The following is a 17,987-nucleotide window of genomic DNA, read 5'->3' on the forward strand; positions in this document are numbered from 1 at the left end:
CTTACCAGGCGTTTGCTGTACAATAATGCTGTGCTGCTGCCACTGGAAACTGCCCACTTGGAAAAATTCATGACATGTTCCAGTTGTTTAGAAAGACTTGCTACTTCCTGTTGTTGCTGCAGAAGCTTAATCCGATGGTCTTTTGACAGACTCTGAAAGGGGTAAAGCACTTCCAGTGAAATTTTCAATTTACAGCAGAAATGTATTAGCTCTCACTTGCTAATCCATAAACATGATAATCCTCAAAAATATCAAATGGTTTCACCTCATTTTTCAGAAGAGATTTAAAGAGAGATTATATACTCTGAAAAGTGACTAAAATTGGTATACTCTTACTCAAGAGATCAGCCCATTGTGTGTATTCAGATTCCCATCTTCTTTCTTTAGTGACAGAAAGAAGTTTCTCTGGGTTTTTACTCTATAGTAGTGTTTAGATAGGTTTCCCTCACAGACTATCCTATCCTACTTGTTATTACAATGAAGTTGGAAAGCTGAATTTGTGGCATCTCAACCTCAGTTTTCCTGCATCATACATAGATCTGTGACTTCACTGCACAGCCCAGCTTCTTTTGCTTGATTATGAGGGAGGGCAGCCCTGATTCATGAAAACTAAATGCAAACAGAAATTCAAAGTTACTGGCAAAGTAAATTGCTATTGTATGAAATATTTCTCTGCTTGGCCCTATTTGAAGTTTCCTCATTAAGGGGTACCAACATGTAACTCATGCTGAAAGACAGTTTTTGCTGTGTTTGAATTTTGATGGATTATCATTTAAAGCCCCTGTAAAAGCACTTACAAGATGACTGTTACTTATAATCTTAGAAGTGAATTTACCTCTAACTGATGCAGCAAAGCTTTCCCCTTTTTGTTTATTTCTACCATCAGTGTAAATATGGCAACTTTAATGTCTTGTTCCACCTGCTTTTGATTCTGATTCGCTTCAAGGATTCTGTAAGTAAAGAATAAATATTTAGAATTGTTTAGCACAGTGTCCTTGAGAAACTGCCACAAAAGCTCATCCTGACTCAACAAATGAAATGACTTATTTGTTGCACAGAACGCAGTGGATTCCTGCTCACATGCATCCAGTAGTATATATGGGATCAGATGTTGCCATTAGCCAGGAAAATTATCAGGCTGAGTTAGTTTAAAAAAATAAAACACAGATTTAGGAATGCATCTGACCTTGGTATAAGTCTGAGAAATTCTAATTATATGAACTAGAAAGGTAGGACACTTATATAAGCAAGGGAATTTAATTGATAAAAATGAATGGTTAAAATAGTCTTGATTTTAATATTCTCCTAAGCCTTTCTGGCAGGGAATACAAAAGTCTCCATATGTCACAGGAATTCAGGATCTCATTTTTTTCCCCAATATAGAAAGTTTCTCCAGAAAGAAGATATCCAGCAATGTAGCAGCCTTTACATGTGTGTGTGTTTTTAATGCACAGCTTGAAACAATACACTTGCCAATGGTGAATCGTATTACTGCTTGAGCACTGCTTGCAGCCCTATCTAGTGATGTGAATATTGCTACTACACTGCTGACACAATCAATATGCTGCTCATTCTACCCTCTCTTTGGTGGGGTGAATGAGAGAGAGCAGGGAACGCTTTTCACTACCTTATGCATGTGTATCAGGCAGTGCTGAGTACCTGGTACAGGTGCTTAAAAACACCAGGTAGAAGAAGTGAGGAAGGAGAGAAAGACACTTGGATTCCATGTGGGAGGAGAAGAGTATTACTTTTCTACTGCCATCCAAGAGCCAGGGGAGGGAGGGAGGAAGACTGTGGTTTGCATCCAGCATCCAAGATGTGGTGAAAGAGAAGGGGGAGAGAACAAGCATAACAGTAAAGCTTCTTCATCTCCCAAAGCTAAAACTAGGGGGAAGACTGGATTTGCATTCCCAGGGTACTGCATCTGAAAAGTGCTGTGGAGGTACTTGCTAGGACCCACTTTGATATGTACTGCTGCAACCGTGGTTATGCCTTTGGCTTGCAAGTGTCAGGCATGAACCCTGATCATATTGTTATTCGACAAATGATCTTCAAGTAAATCTGTCACATGCATTTATTTACAAAAACCTAAGCCATAACATCTCATTTATAGGAGAGATACATATCATGAAAAACTAAAAATGGGGGTGGGCAGGGAAGAGATACCGCAATTGCCTTCTAAAAATCTCCTAGCAGCCTGCTTGGCTGAGCTTGCCCTCCTGTTGTCCTGGAAGTTTACAGGCTAAAGAGAATAGTTATGTAACCAACATCAAGTTTAAGTTAACAAATACCACAAGGATTACCACAACCAACTGAAAACGTAAGAATTTCATATTTCACTACTGAAAACATTTTGGAAATTATTTTCTTTTGGAAGTATAAAACAATGCAGAGATTATGTACAAAATCCATTTAGGAATACTTTAATTTGAAAGCCTTGGTGAGTTAGGTAATATTCTTATGTTCAGTGTATGTCCATATTCTTTAGTAACATGATACATACCTGTTTTGGATCTGCTTCTCTGTATATTTTATGTACTTAGTCTTCTCCATTAGCTTGGTGATTAGTGTATCAATGATCACTTTCTGGTTCTGAAAAGCTTCTTCTATAAACTGGTACCTGCAATAATCAGTGACTTAATGAACTATTTATTTAAACATGAGAACGAGGTTTGAACTACACTTACTAAAAAATAGACTGCACTCCAACAGAATCATCACTCCAGTTAAAAACACTGCTAAAAGACTGAGTTTAACACCAAGAAAGCCCATAAAAGGCAAATATGCCTGATTTTTAAAGAATTTTTCTTGTGTAATTATTTTCTTCATAGAAATGAAGAGTATTAGTTTTTGTGATAGCCATTAAAGTGACATTTTAGATTTCTTCTAATAAATGCTCTTCAGAGAGAAATGAACATTTCCCCTTTCTGAAAGGTTTGGTAAGGTCCTCTTAAACAACCATCCTGTTCAACGGCAAACTGAGAGTTAGGTTTGACCATATAGTTACATAATATAGCCCCGGTGCTTTTAAGTGTTCTCAGTTTGAAGAACTACATAGCAAAGATTTCCATCTATAGTAGAACCTCAGAGTTATGAGCACCAGAGTTACAAACTGACCAGTCAACCACACACCTCATTTGCGGCCAGAAGTATACAATCAGGCAGCAGCAGAGACAAAAAAAAAGCAAATACAATACTGTGTTAAACTTAAACTACTCAAAAAATAAAGAGAAAGCAGCATTTTTCTTCTGCACAGTAAAGTTTCAAAGTTGCATTAAGTCAATGTTCAGTTGTAAAAGTTTGAAAGAACAGCCATAACATTTTGTTCAGAGTTACGAACAACCACCATTCCTGAGGTTTTCGTAAATCTGAGATTCTACTGCAATTAAACTGCCAATAATGGAAGGCCCACACAGGGTTAGAAGCTGGAAGATCAAGAGATTCTACTTTCAACTTTACCACAGACTTTCTTTAGTAAGACCTTTCAGTCAGTTAACTTCAGTTTCTTCATGGGTCTTTTTGTTAAAAAATAATTTTGCATTTTAGCAGGAGCCCTGCTCAACAATATAACCTAGGCTAATACTGCAACCAATTCAGAATTAGTTCATCTTTCATAAGGCATCAGCTACTAGTTGTATAAAAATATGTAATTTACTTTGGTACCTGTGCTCTTTGTGTTCCAGTAACTGGCAATCCCGGCATGTAAGTTTGTCACAGGTCTCGCAATAGAGCTTCAACTGTTCCTTTTTGTGGTAAGGGCAGAAAACAGGCCGCTGACTGTTTACACCAACTGCCTCTGTAGAATAAAGGAGGATTAAAATTTCTATTAGCAAGTTGAAACTACCTTTATTTGCTTGGGTTAGAATGAGAAGTTGGTTAGTTTCCATGTCTCCATTCTGTCTTCTTTGAACTGTAGTCCATTGTTCCATCTTGGAACTGTTGGACTTTTCTACTTTCTTCGAGTCTTGGAGGCAGACAAGAGATCTTCTCCTCCTTCACTGCAACAGCACTCCCCTCCAACAGTTGGAGTACAAACATATGAGGTGCTAAAGCGATGACATTTCAAGCCAAACAGTTGAAAATTTATACTTTGGCTTTGTTGTAGCAAGGGTTTTCATGGAAGAACATCAATGAAAGCCTTGGATTCTGTTCATCCAGTGCTGCTGCCTTTGAACACAAAGCATGTCTGCTTTGTCTTGTGACTGGGACCCTTGAGTATCTACCCTGCAAGTTCTGTCCATGAAGTAGTTGTATCCCTAGTGAACACTTATATTTCTGGAAGATCTTGATTAGAAGCTTGGAAGACAGTGGCCTTAATCCAGCTGGATGAAGAAAGAGGTGCAGAAGTAAGTACCACCAATAAAGCACTGGGCTTCCCCCACACTATAATTCTATACACGCTGAATTTTACCATTCTACAATTGCGCTAGCTTCAGGATGAGAGAGGCTTTAAGAACAAAGAGGACAAGGAAACTGACTCGCTTAAATGGAAGGTTAAATTTCTCTTACAAAATGAAATGGGGAGCTTGCCTTTCAACCACATTATCTGAAAAAAGTTTAAAGTAAGACTACTTGTTGCAAAGAAACCACAAAATATGCTAATCTTCTGATGGCCAAAAGGAAGATACATTTGAGTTAGAAAAAGACAAGAACATTTTCCTGGTGACTTAAAGGGTTATTTAGAATTGAGTGTGTAACACTTAATTGAGGCTCCATGGGGGTCCTTGAAGTGATGCTGCTTTCAGAAAACAGGAACGTCACGAGTCCAGTCGAATGCCCCCTTTTGGCCACTCACTGTGTGGCGATCCAGTTGCTGAATCCCTAGGTGTTTTGAGTGTCCAGAGTTTTAACAGCGTCTAGGCACTGCCTCTGTCTTGGGGTCCGTAGGCACACTCTCAGGATGTTGTAGACCCCTGTCTTGCAAACTGTGCTGAGACCTCCACAGTCAAACAGCCTAGCCCATTACCAATGCTGACTCCTTAGAATCCCTCTTCCCCTGTACCTCTCTTCCAGAATTCCAACCGAAGTGTAGGTAGGTGTAACACTTCACACATAGACAGACTTTGTACAAGATTCTAGACCACCACTGCTCTTTACTTAACAGATAAAACAGAGTACGTATCAAGAAGACAGACATCCTGAACACAACATCCCTTGCTTTACTTCACCCTTCCCTTGGGCGTTCTTTGCAGTCTGAGTTTAGATAAACAAGGTTCCCCCCGCCTATACAGGCTCCTGCAGTAACTTCTCTGCTTGAGCTGGTGAAAATGGTCAAAAGACCTCAAACAGATCAGCTCTTACACTATGGATCATAAAGCATTCTGTAGAGAAATTTCTTGGATTAGAAAAGCTAAAGCCTCATTCTGAAGTAAGTTTTGCACCTGTGATGATTGAGGCTGGACAGCTCCAGAATTGGATGAACATCTATTGGATCTTTTAATTAACACAAAGAGCCTGGAGAACAAACCTTTCTTATGATGGAACCAAGATTATTGCTCTAAGGGAAAGAAAATGCACTACACAGTCTAGAAACCCTCATCTTTTCACGTAGTCTTCAATTAGAAGAGGCAAAAGACAAGTTAGAGAGGGTGACTCCTGAAAGTCTATGAGAAGACCTTGTCTGAGAATCTTGACAGTGTGTGGTATCAGCCCAGGTTAAGAAGATATTTTTAGGCTTTCCTGCCACAGGTAGGTGGGCTCAAATCAGCAGAGCTTATCTTGTAGAGAATCCTCTTCTGGAGAGGCCCCTCTGGCTGACTTGGGGAAGAATTCTTGGCCCCGGTGTTTTGAAAGGGATGAAAAGATTGGTGGTTTTGTGAGGACTGGAAATTGCAGCTGAGGTGAAGTGACTTGAACTCCAGTAAATGTCTTGACATTGGACCCGAATTAAATTATATCCAGACATCCAAAGAATTCTTAAGGATTTTGCTAGGGACTTGTCAAGCATTTCTGACCTTTGAAAGGGCAACTGAACTAGATTGCTGCTGGAAGTAGTGACCCTACCCACAGGTGTGGTGTTCCAGGTTCTTCGGCCAAGGTTTTCTGGGGAAAAAAGATCTGGAGAAGAATCTGGTGATGTCACACAAAGCATTGAAGAGGAAAGATAGTGTCATTTTGCTAGTATTCAGTTTGGTGGGGGGTTTCGGTTTCCCTCTTTTGATCTTTATAGTACTTCTTTTTCTGAAAGTACTAGAGAGAATGGGTGATATTGAGAGGCATTTGAGCAGACACCATACATACTGTGGTACCACAAAAGCCATGGAAGACAATTCAAAGTCCCTTTTAAAAAGTTTTCAGTCTTCTGGTCTACAAAGTCCTTTGGAGAATTCACCCCATTAAGTTGGGTTCAAAACTTTTTTTTACCTCAGAAGAATCCTAATATGAAAAAGCAATCCATCTTCAGAACAGAAGAAAAGGTGGTCTTATCAGACTGGATTTTCATAGAGGTATAATTAATGGACTTCTTTTTGCCAGGGTAGGAGTACTGAGAGTTAATTTTCTCAAAAGATTCTAGTACAGGGAGACAGATCTTTTTATCGCTTCATCTTAAGGAGTCCTGGTTAGGAGAAGGACTTGGAGGAAAATGGGTTGCTGGTTCAGCTATCATCTTAAAAGTGGAACTGATCAATTCCTCCAAGACTTCCAAGGGTTCCTTAGATGGCGGGTGACCTAAATTACCAAATGGGAGGAAAGTTCCTCTTTGTCAGCAAGGACTATAGTGAATACTTTTGATGTCTCAAGAAATCCTTGAAAGGAACGGAGGGAAAATGGTGAGGGAAGCAAGGCAGGAAAAAGGCATTGGTGTGAGAGCTCTTCCTAGAGCACTATAGACAATAGAAGCTGGTTGGCACAACATCTTGGGGACTCCCACACAGCTCTCACTACTTCCCCCATTGATTGAACTGCAGCTTGTTGGCTGTCATGGTCCTGGAGCAGAGAAAGAGAAAAACCTATGTTGGGAAAAATGGTATGGGGTCAGGATGAAAATGAAGGCGTAGAAGCTAAGGGGTGTGCAAGTGGTCTGCCAGCACATGGAGCAGAATGTAAGAATGGGAACCTTAAGCTTTGCTGACAGGACACAAATCAAACATGACGTGGTAAAACTGTAGGAACAGTGGAGTTCCTAGCCTTCCTCGAAGTATTCACCTGAAGACCCTCCTCTTGCCACCTGGAGATGAAGGTGAAGAGATGGTGAAAAATTAGCTAACAATCTTGAGGGAAAAGAGCCCTCAGAAAGAGCTTCTGCAGACAGCTCTGTGACTGAGCATGGAGTAGAAGATGGGGGAATATCAGCAGCATACCTGTAGAGGGAGTTGAAGGCAGATTTGCACTGGAAACAAAACAATTACTTGCCTGACTCTGGGACTTAGGAAAGTCAGAAAAACCCAATAGTCTAAGCCTGACAAGGCAGTGAATTCTCATGACAGAGAACCAACTATAAACTGGCAGTTCTTCATAAGATCTTGATAATAAAAGAACAGTCATTCACATTTTATTGTGCTCAAGTCACTCATAGACCATGAGGTCAGACAGCTCAGGGGATTGATAATGGGAAACAGAATCTTTAACTTCTTACTCACTTGTTAAAACCAGACAAGAACAGTAGTAACCAGAAGTTACCATCTAACAGCTGATCAGTAACCAATTCTAAATGAATTGGCAATCTCTGTCTAGCTTCAGTGGACAAGTGTTAATAACATAAGAAATAATACCACACCATACTGCATGTGCTCAGTACCTTTGAAAACTCAGATAATTTGTTAAGCATTTAAACCGGATGGCTGACAGTTAAACTTGGAACTCTAGTTACTTAGCTAAAACAAGTTATAGCAAGGAAAGTTGAGAGCTAAACACTACAGAAGGCAGTTAGTAGGAACTGGAAGAAAAAAAAATGCAGTTTTACTGCTTTTATCATCTCCCTGTGAGTTCAGCTGCCTACTACTTTTGACTCACCTTTTATCCTTAAAAACAAAAAAACACCTCAAGAATATTAAATACAGTAGCTTTCAGCTTAGTTTTGAAGATAAGTAGCTGGTTTGAAAGCTACCATTTGGCTATGTACAAGAATAAGGGTAGTCAAGCTCATGTGTACGCAAGACATGGGGGGCAAGAGGAGACAAAGAGAGAATGAGTGCAGTCTGAACAGACCAAATGTGTACAACAAACCTATTAAAATTGTAGAAAAATAACTTTGCAATAAATATATTTAAAGTAGCAAAAAGTACTTACAACCTTTTCCCTAATGTTTTCTCAGCCTTCTAACAAGTACTTTTCACAGTGCTTAACTTACTGCCTCAAAAACAGTTTTAAAATCTTTTAAAAATACAGTAAAATTATAAACTGAAGCTACACACTTTAAAAGCAATAAGTCATGCCAAGATGTGAATTAGTAGATAGAGGTGCAATTCTTCAGCAGCTGAATGCCAAAGGAAAGCACCAACAACCTACTGCTGCGCTCCCTGTGGTGGCTTATTGCAGTAAATTAATGTTAATAGTTGGTAGAGCTCTACAGTGTGGGAGATGACTGTTCGAAAGACTATCTTTTGTGTAATCAATTTGGGAAAGGCTAAAAAACAGTTTAATACCATTTAGTGTGGAACAATATCTTAAGCATGCATTTGCCTCATTTTTCCTGATTCAAGTCTCTCTGGATCAAGCTCACACCTAACGTAATCCCTTGATTTCAGTAGAGTTACACCAGGGAAGAATTTATCCCGTCATGTTTAACGGGGTGGTAGGGGGGGAGGTTCTTAAATTTACAGTAAGGTGCATACCCTCCTAAAGAAGTATACTGGCTTAAATAAAATTATCCAAGACAGATTTGCACCCAAAGTGAAGAAGAAAGCAAAATGTATTACCTGGCGATACTTCTTCTTTCTGTCTGACTGTATGGTCCTTTGTGAATTTAACCCTCTGGTGAGCTCTGATGCAGGTCTTGCATAACCATTCTACACACTCCACACAAAAACCATTGGCTTCTGCATTGTCTTCACAGCTTGTGCAGACCTGGCAAGAAGGGGGAATACAAAACAGTTATTAAAATAAAACTGACAGATAACCTCAAGTTGTAAATGCATCTTGTGCATTATTTCTGGTAAGTGAGTCAAAAGGAAGAAAAATACTGTCTGAAGTACAGAACATATTACAACTCTGTCCATTAGATACCTCCTTAACTATACAAAATTTAACATGATTTTTCAAGAAAATACTCATATAGCCAATAAAACACTTTTTAAAAAAGGAATTAGCTAAAAATCAAATCAAATCAATTCCTTCTGTCTTGTACTAGATATTTAGTAAACTGCTCTTGAGAAGTATTTAACCAAAGTAAGGCTGACTTTGAAAGCTTTTCAATGCATCTAGTAGCATCCATTGGACTGGTTCGGCTTTCTAGAAATACGCTCATTAATCAGCAAGAGTTTCTCCTCTGCTACTATTCAAGAAACTAAAAACTGTTTAAATTGGAAATAAAACTAAATGGACTGAAGATAACACTTAGCTCCTAGATAACACTTGACCTCTTCATAGCATTGTAGCAGTATTAACTAATCCTTACAACACCTCTGTGTCTGTACCTGTAATGGGATTTTGGTATAATTTTCCACTGGTGGTAACAATTATGGGTGTGCTAGTGTGGATAGGTCTCCATGTAGCCATCATACTATTTAACCCTATTCCAAGCAGTAGCCTCAAGTTGTCTGGAAATCTATATTCACTAGAGTCCCCACTGGTGGTGCGGGACTGATGGGAGCAACGAGAAAATGTTAGCAATGATCACTATTGTAGACAAGGGTTAAGAGGAAGCAAGCATTTATATATGATGAAGGCATGCTTTATATATGCTTAGAACTATCCCCATTTTACAGAAGGAGAAAACTAGGGCAAAGAGATACCTTAAGACCATACAGCAAGTCAATGACAGAACAAGGATTTGAATTCAGGAGTTCCAAATTCCCAAAGCTATGATTGCTCTCCTAGATCATGTTGCCTCTCAAGGTGAGAATCTTCTAGAAGGAAGTTAAGGTAGGGATTGTGGATACCTCTTGCTTTCACTTGTTGATTTTCATTAAATGTGTCATGCAAAGAAAAAAACCCTGGGCTTGTGCCCTTTTTCTGATTCTTTGTAATAAAGGAGGTCAGAAAAGCTTTAAAAAAACAAACAATTTTCTGCTAAGAATTCAGGTCCTATTCTAGGCTGCAAGACTATGGAGAATTAAAAAAATAACAGTGATATCACAAGCGCCTAGAAAATGAAAGGAACAATGGAGAGAGGAAGGGAGTTTTAGTCAGACTGTTTAAAACTATTTGTTCTCCTTGAGTCATGTATAACTTCAATGACATTTTACATAAAGGAAGCATTGTTAAAGATTCAGCACCTTTAACTAAGGTGTTAGAAAAGGATATTTACTTGCCCATTCTAACACCTTGTTAAAAGGGGAGGGAAGAGAAGAGGGGAGATTTGACATTCCTTTTATTTCTAAAGTGCAAAACAAGTGGATATAAGGGGGGTGGGGGAGACCCTTAAAAATTTTTCAGGTATTCTTTATATGTTAAAGCAGCAAAAAGGACAGAAGCCTTTTTTTTTTTTTAATGAAAAAAAAAAAAACAACAGAAAACACCTTTCCAGGTCACCTTTAACAGTCTTAGCAAGTAAACTTGTTACAAGCCAGAACATTTAAATGAGTTCAAAGGATTTCAGAAATGAAATATCCTTCCTAGGATTCCAAGATCTTTTGTCTTTTTCTGACATACTTCAGTTTTCTCAGCTGGTAAAAGTTGTTAGGGCTTGAAAGACCTACCAGTCTCTTCAGATGCTGAAGATGCTGTTCAATAACTGCCAAGCAGGTGCTGCCAAATGAACTAAAGCTTGACCTCTCCTCCATGGGACAAAGCACATACTATCCTTTATTTGTGCAATGTCCTAAAACACCAAGCAAAAGTCAGAGTTCTCAAATTATATTTCATTAAAAAACAAGAATCAGAAGCAGTAATTCATGTCCTCAAACAACTCTTAAGTGGTAACCAAGTTTTGTTTCAATCCATTTTCCATTTGAAAAGGACAAAAATGGGACTTTGTTAAAACTGTACAATACTCACAGAAATTCCTCTACAGGAAAAAAAAAATATGTCCTTAATGTTATTCAAAACGTCCTCTATTTTTGTAATTCGCTACCTCTTTTAAATGCTCTTGTCTTTTTCCTCTTGATCAAGATTAGAAAGTAGTTCTGTATTATTAACTATTATGCTTAAAGGAAAAGCCTATAGCTATTATATAATATATAGTTATAATATTTGTAATAGCACAAGGGGCTCATTCAGCACTCACGGGCGCTTCAATAAAATCTGAAGATACTCATCACATCACAGAAAGGTCCATAAATATATTTATATTTGTACATGATTGTTTCTATTAACAAAAAACTTACATTTACTTTTGAAAATCCAGGTAAGGCAACATCCTCTTAGAGACTTAGAAAGCATTCACTGCAATCAGCTAACTATATTTTAGGTAGCAAAGGGGTACAGTAAGCAAAAGTTTCCAGTTTAGGAAGAATGCCAAAGAGCAGGTAAATCTGGAGGACTATTCAGTCACCCAGTGTTCCAAAATTTGCCAGTCTTAACTGGTTGCATCTAATTGCCCACACCAGAAGATGAGAAAAAATATGAAACTAAGTATTCCAAAAAGTTCAGAAATGCCACTTCTTAGCATTTGTATTGTGTGTTGATTTAATGTGAACAAATGAACGAAAATCACCAAGGACATCCGTTTATTAGAACTCTTCTCCCTTTCTTTGGGCACCCTCAACCACACATGGCTCCAACTATGAGCTATGTGCTGAGTATTCCAAACCCCACCACTTCCCTTCTTCAACAGTATTTCATCAGCTCCCCTCTCACGAACACAATGTGACAAAAAAACCAAAACTCTGATTTTTCCTCCTGACCCTTCTACCCCCTTCACTATCATTAACAGCTCCACTCTACTTCCATCACAGACACTAGCATAGCAAGCCTGGATCAGACTTCTCTCTTCACTTTTTCCACTCCCAAGCTCTAATACAGTTGCTTCTTTTTTGACGACTCAAACAAAAACCATTTTCTCTTCTCCATTCCTACAACAAAACCCTTCATATTTCATTTGCAACTCAATCATACTAAGCAAAGCAACATACCTTGTTATGTCCAACCTATACAAAAATACTTCTAAATTAAAATGTCCTTTCCCTGTTCTGGTGCTGGACACTGACAATAGGATACAGGACTAAGCACAACATGGGTCTGATCCAGCATGGCAATTCCTACATTGTTAATAGCTTCCTCTCCTTTTTCCAAACCAAAATAAAACTTCATTCTCACAAGGCCTTGCACAGCTCTACCTCACCCTTTCTTTCTTTTCATCTCTAGTTCTTCCTCTGTCTGTGCTCTTAATAATCTTAAAATATTCTGTCTTCTTCAAAGCTGTCCTGTAGTCTTGGAACTCCTCCCTCTCTTTGTACACAACCCAGTCACCCTATTTATTTTCAAAACCTGAACATTCAATTATTTTCAAAGTCTTTCAGTAAGTCAGAGTGTCAAAAAACCCCAAAGGATCTGCACCTTCCTCTGCTCATCCAGCATATTTACATTAGGGTTAGCCAGGGGCTGTGTGCAGATAATACTAGCAATTGTTTATGGCACTCAAGACACTCTTCTCCTCTCCCGCTGATATGCCCTCCATGCTGGGCCCTTAATCCAGCCATGCAACAGCCAGGAAGACCTGCTACACTGGATATATTCCCCAGGAACTTTCATTAATAAGTCAAAGTCAGCTCTGAACACACTGCTTTTTTTTGAGGGGGAGGAAGGATGTTGACATTTTGATTGCTTCCCACTTCCCTTGTAATAAATGTATTGTTCAGCGAGTCAAGGAGAGAATGCTCTCTTATCTTCCCAAGTTAAATTTTAAATTATGTTCCCAGAAGATGAAATTCTTTGCATTGTAAATGTTTCAAATAAGTCTTTCATTCAAGGAATGGCTAGATACAATAGGTTATCTGTAACAAGTATTTCTTTGGAGGGTTTTAGTAACATGACCCACGACCACTCTTATGCCTGGAATTGTTCTGTGAAGAGCAGGCTCCCCGATCCCTTATGCACCTGATGAAACGCAGCAGGTGTAAACAGTGGACTACTTAACACATATTATGATTTCTACTGCCTTCACAGTACAACTTGAAACAAAGAAACTTTGCTCTTATTAGAAAGTTGTATTTTTTGAAGAGTCTCCTTAAGCTAGAATAAACTGCTCCTTCTTCTTGATGTATTGGGTGTAAAAGCCAGTTACTGAAAAGAATCACTGGGCCAAGCCACTTCCTCTTGTATAGCAGCCCTGGCTTGTTCTCGCCAACGGAAGTTTCTTGAAGAATATCTGATGAACTGTTAAATACAAACTTAACTAAGCAATGGGGTGGATATCTATATAGGCAGGAAATATTTCCAGAAATCCAACTTTCATATTATAAAGTTTGTGATCCTTTATGATCACATTCCAGAGCAGATCTATTCAAACAGAACTGTGCATCAGGCTGGACTAATTTAAATCAAAGTGATATAAATCAGCAAACAGAAAACTTTGATCTAAATCACTGATTTTAATCATGATTTCCATTTCTATTTTTTAGTTCTTTTCCTACAGAAAGGTTGGTTCTCATTAGTTGGTAACCATTAAACATGTCATTTGCAACTAAAGATAAGCCTTTACACTAATTACAGACTTATACTAAATTTGGTGGTTCTTTATACTAAACCAGAAGGATACACTATATGTATACACGTTTATTTAAGCAATTATGTAGCTTAATTTACTTATTTAATTTAATTTATTCAGATTTCTAACGTAAAAAAAAAATCTAAAACTCAAAGGGTGAATGATATATTTATTTCTAGTATCTGATTAATATCTTATATGGGGTTTGTGTAAAGCTCCATTTAGACAAATTCAAATTCAATTAAAAATACATGAATAGTATTTTAATTTTTTTTTATTAACTAAAACTACCTTAAAAGTACTGGAACATAAGAAAAAAGTTTATCAAAATATGTGTGACATTTAAAACTGATTTATTAAACAAAGGAAGTATTATCTGTAGTTAATGAATTCAAATGATTGTTTCCAGTCACCATGTCCCTCAAGATTTTGGAACAAGTAGATCATCCTTTTACACCTAGTTCTTATTCAAGGGGGGGGGAGAGACGACAAACAAGCTTTCCAGCCTTTTCAACTTCACATTGGTTTCTTAACTTTGAATCAACTCTCATTGAGCTAGTTGAATAAACAAACAAAATATCCCCTTTGAACCTGCAGAAAAGGCTACAGTGGATTAGCATCTTACACGGCGGTTAGGTTTTAAAGTCAGTGTGTAAGGCGAAAATTGCGTATAGTCAAAATTACCCTTGAAAATCCCTTAAATCACCCATAAAGCACAGTATATTGTACATGGTTTTGTGTATACAACCCTGTACAGTAATATGTATAAATATATAATGTATACAGTAATGTACAGTATATAATAAAGAGTACATATGCAAAATATAATTTTACAGTACTGTATTTTTAATTACAGGCGGTAATTACAGGGGGTCGTCAGGGCTTGATGTCAATCCAGGAACCAGAGGTGACAGAGAGCTTGGGTGACGGAGAGTGAGTCGTAGACGAAGTGGTTGGCTCTGGTCCAGCTCGAGAAGTTGATTGCGTAGGCTCATCTGCTGCTGGCTGTTTTTCCTTGAAAAACATGGAGATCAGCAACTGTCGCTGTTGTCTCTTGAGCTGCTCAAACATTTCTTGATACGGTCTCAAATCGTCCGTAATACTACGCGTGATTTTGAGGCTTCGTTCCATAGAGGGATCGTATTCAGAAATTAAATCATTCAAATGTTTCGCTGCTTGGAACACTTCAGCAAATGTATGAAGATTCCAACTTGCTGGCGCTTCCTGTTTGTCGTCATCATCTTCGTCTTCTGTAGACGATTTTATCAGTTCCTCTAACTCTTCGTTAGTCAATGTTTCTCTATGGCTCTCAATCAATTCTTCAATTTCTTCCTCAAAGATGTCGATGAAGCCATCACCGCCCACTTGCCTGGCCACCTGAACAATGCGTTTCACTTCTTTGTCAATGGTCGGGAAAACCTTAAAATCATTCTTACATTGTTTCCATAGGTTTCGCCAACATGCATTGACTGTTTCAGGCTTGATTGCATCCATTGCCTGTTCAATATAAGTGATGCAATCAGCAATGTTGAAGGACTTCCAACACTCCATCACAAGGGTCGGCAACCTTTCAGAAGTGGTGTGCCGAGTCTTCATTTATTCACTCTAATTTAAGGTTTCGCGTGCCGGTAATACATTTTAACGTTTTTAGAAGGTCTCTTTCTATAAGTCTATATTATATAACTAAACTATTGTATGTAAAGTAAACAAGGTTTTCAAAATGTTTAAGAAGCGTCATTTAAAAATTAAATTAAAATGCTGATCTTATGCCACCAGCCTGCTCAGCTCATTGCCAGCCTGGGGTTCTGTTCACCTAGGCCGGCAGAGGGCTGATCAGGGCCTGCGGCCGGGACCCCAGACCTGGGGGGGGGGGGGGGTGTTTCAGGGGTCAGGGCAGAGGGAGGGGGTTCAGGGCAGAAGGCTGGGGTCTGGGGAGGGGGGTTCAGAGATCAGGGCAGACAGCTGGGGACTGTGGGGGGTGCGGGGCAGAAGGCTGGGTGTGTGTTGTGTGGGGGGTGCAGGGCAGAGGGCTGGGAGGCGTGGGGGGTGCAGGGAAGAAGGTTGAGGGTGGGGGGTTCAGGGCAAAGGGATGGGGCTGTGGGGGTGCAAGGCAGAAGGCTGGGTGTGTGTTGGGGTGGGGGGTGCAGGGCAGAAGGCTGGGGTGCTCGGCTCGTGGGGGTGCTCCCAGCCCCCTGCCCTGAGTGGCTCATGGCAGGGGGCTGGAAGGGATATGCCCTGGTCCACCCCCCTGCCCTGAGCGGCTCATGGCAGGGGGCTGGAAGGGATATGTCCTGGTCCACCCCCTTCCCCCTGGCTCCGTCCCTACCTCTCTCTGGGTCCTCTACGGAGCTGTGTACACGCTGCTGCTCTTCCCCCTCCCCCTTGCTAGGGCCATCAGCTGATTGGCCAGGGATGGAGAGGAGGCGGGGCAGGAAAGCACTACACTGGGGGAAGAAGCGGGGGAGGGGGGAAGCTTGGCTGCCGCAGGATCAAGCTTCTGCCTCCTGCCCCCACAGGGGAGAGCGGGGGGGCTGAGTGGGGCTGGGGGCCGGGACCGCGGCAGGGAGCTGCGTGCCACTCAAAATCGGCTCACGTGCCGTGCTTGGCATGCGTACCATAGGTTGCCAACCCCTGCTCCATCACATTAAGGTTGGGATCAGCATCCATAGTGTTATGTATCCGTGAGAAAGTATGCCTTGTGTACGTGGCCTTGAAACAACGAATCCGCCTTAGTCGAGAGGTTGGAGGTGGTATTGGGGGGGAGAAAGACGACTTCAACGTCGTTATGTGCAAACCGGAGTGCCGCAGGGTGGCCAGGAGCATTGTCTACAATCAGCAACACTTTAAAGTCAAGTCCTTTCTCTTCGAGGTACCGCTTGACCTCTGGAATGAAACACTTGTGGAACCAATCCAGAAATAATACTGCCATCACCCAAGCCTTTTTATTTGATTGCCAGAACACAGGCAGGAGATTTTTGTTCTTGCCTTTTAGGGCACGGGGATTTGCAGCCCTGTAGAGCAAGCCCGGCTTTATTAAATGCCCAGCCGCATTGCCACAAAACAACACAGTCACACGATCTTTAGTTACTTTGAAGCCAGGGGCTTGTCTTTCTGATTTCGAAATGTAAGTGCGGTTGGGCATTTTTTTCCAGAAGAGCCCAGTCTTGTCAGCATTAAAAACTTGTTCCGGAAGATAGCCCTTTTCTTCTACGATTTTCTTTAATTGTTGGGGGTAGGCTTTTGCTGCCTCTTCACTGGCAGTGTAGTAAGAGGAGGCCCCGAGATATAAACCTTGGTATCAGAGGCCCAATATGAGACCTAGGCCTGAACTAAAGTAATGGTCACGACTTTGCTAACATAAAGCAAATTTAAGCTGTGAGCCAGAGGCAGGCCCTGCTCACAGAAGCTGGCAAGGAAAGGGCTGATGCTGCAAAAAGAGACATACCTAAAAGGTACTGGACACCAGATATCAGAACATTCGCATACTTGCACATTCCACACAGATAACAAGGACGGGGCAAAAGGGTAATATGATGGATAGAGTTGTTTTGTTCGAACCAACATGTACAAGGTGAGAGGCGGCACCTTACTGCATAGAGGGGTTGTACCTTGATACGTAGAGGGGTTGCATCTCAATATGTCAGGAGTGATGTGTAATCTGTTTGTACCTGTGTATAAGAATGCATTCTTGAGTGGACGTCTTTGTCTGGCCTAGGGGGCAGTGGAAAGTCCCGCCACTTACTGAGCTGAGTCCACTGTCAGGGAGCACATAAGTACTAGCTAGCAGCACCTTAGCAGCACCTTGGACTTCTATGCCGGGGAGCTGGAGACTGTTTCTCTTCGACAATAAATCTGACCCGGGTGCCTTAGGACCTTACTAGAGTCTGTGGTCATTGGGGGTTCTCTTGGGGTCTGCTGGGTCAGCTATCTGCGCAGAGCTGGGGCAGCACACAGAGGGAACACACGCACGCAGCCAACTTATATCAACATCCAACAGAGCAGAGCACCACACCGGTAGCGTCTGACGACAGGCACATGCAGCTTCACCAGTAGTCTGCATGTTTTTGAGGTTGAAGCGGTTCCTAAAACTGTTAAGCCAACCTTGGCTGGCTTTGAATTCCTTCTCATCAGAAGGCTGTCTCTCTTTGGCAGGAGATTTGAACAGCGTGTAGAGGCTAAGAGCCTTTTCTCGCAACGTGTTGCCATCGATAAGCACGTTTACGATTCATGTCTTCCAGCC

At 40.5% G+C, this 17,987-nt stretch overlaps 1 protein-coding gene across 2 annotated transcripts in view; it reads right to left on the reverse strand.

Annotated features, from left to right (window-relative positions):
• The window catches only part of TRIM24 (tripartite motif containing 24), a 150,750-nt gene that overhangs the window by 57,654 nt on the left and 75,109 nt on the right, over window positions 1-17,987 (reverse strand). For both annotated transcript variants that reach the window (XM_026657486.2, XM_026657485.2), the window contains exons 3-7: window positions 8,859-9,006; window positions 3,664-3,796; window positions 2,504-2,620; window positions 836-950; window positions 6-152 (exon numbers count right to left, since the gene is read on the reverse strand). In XM_026657486.2, the coding sequence (XP_026513271.1) occupies window positions 6-152; window positions 836-950; window positions 2,504-2,620; window positions 3,664-3,796; window positions 8,859-9,006 (660 nt within the window). The remainder of the gene's footprint in view (window positions 1-5; window positions 153-835; window positions 951-2,503; window positions 2,621-3,663; window positions 3,797-8,858; window positions 9,007-17,987) is intronic.

Source organism: Terrapene carolina, unplaced genomic scaffold, assembly GCF_002925995.2.
Source record: "Terrapene carolina triunguis isolate 2854851 unplaced genomic scaffold, T_m_triunguis-2.0 Scaffold247, whole genome shotgun sequence".
Lineage (NCBI taxonomy): Eukaryota > Metazoa > Chordata > Testudines > Emydidae > Terrapene > Terrapene triunguis.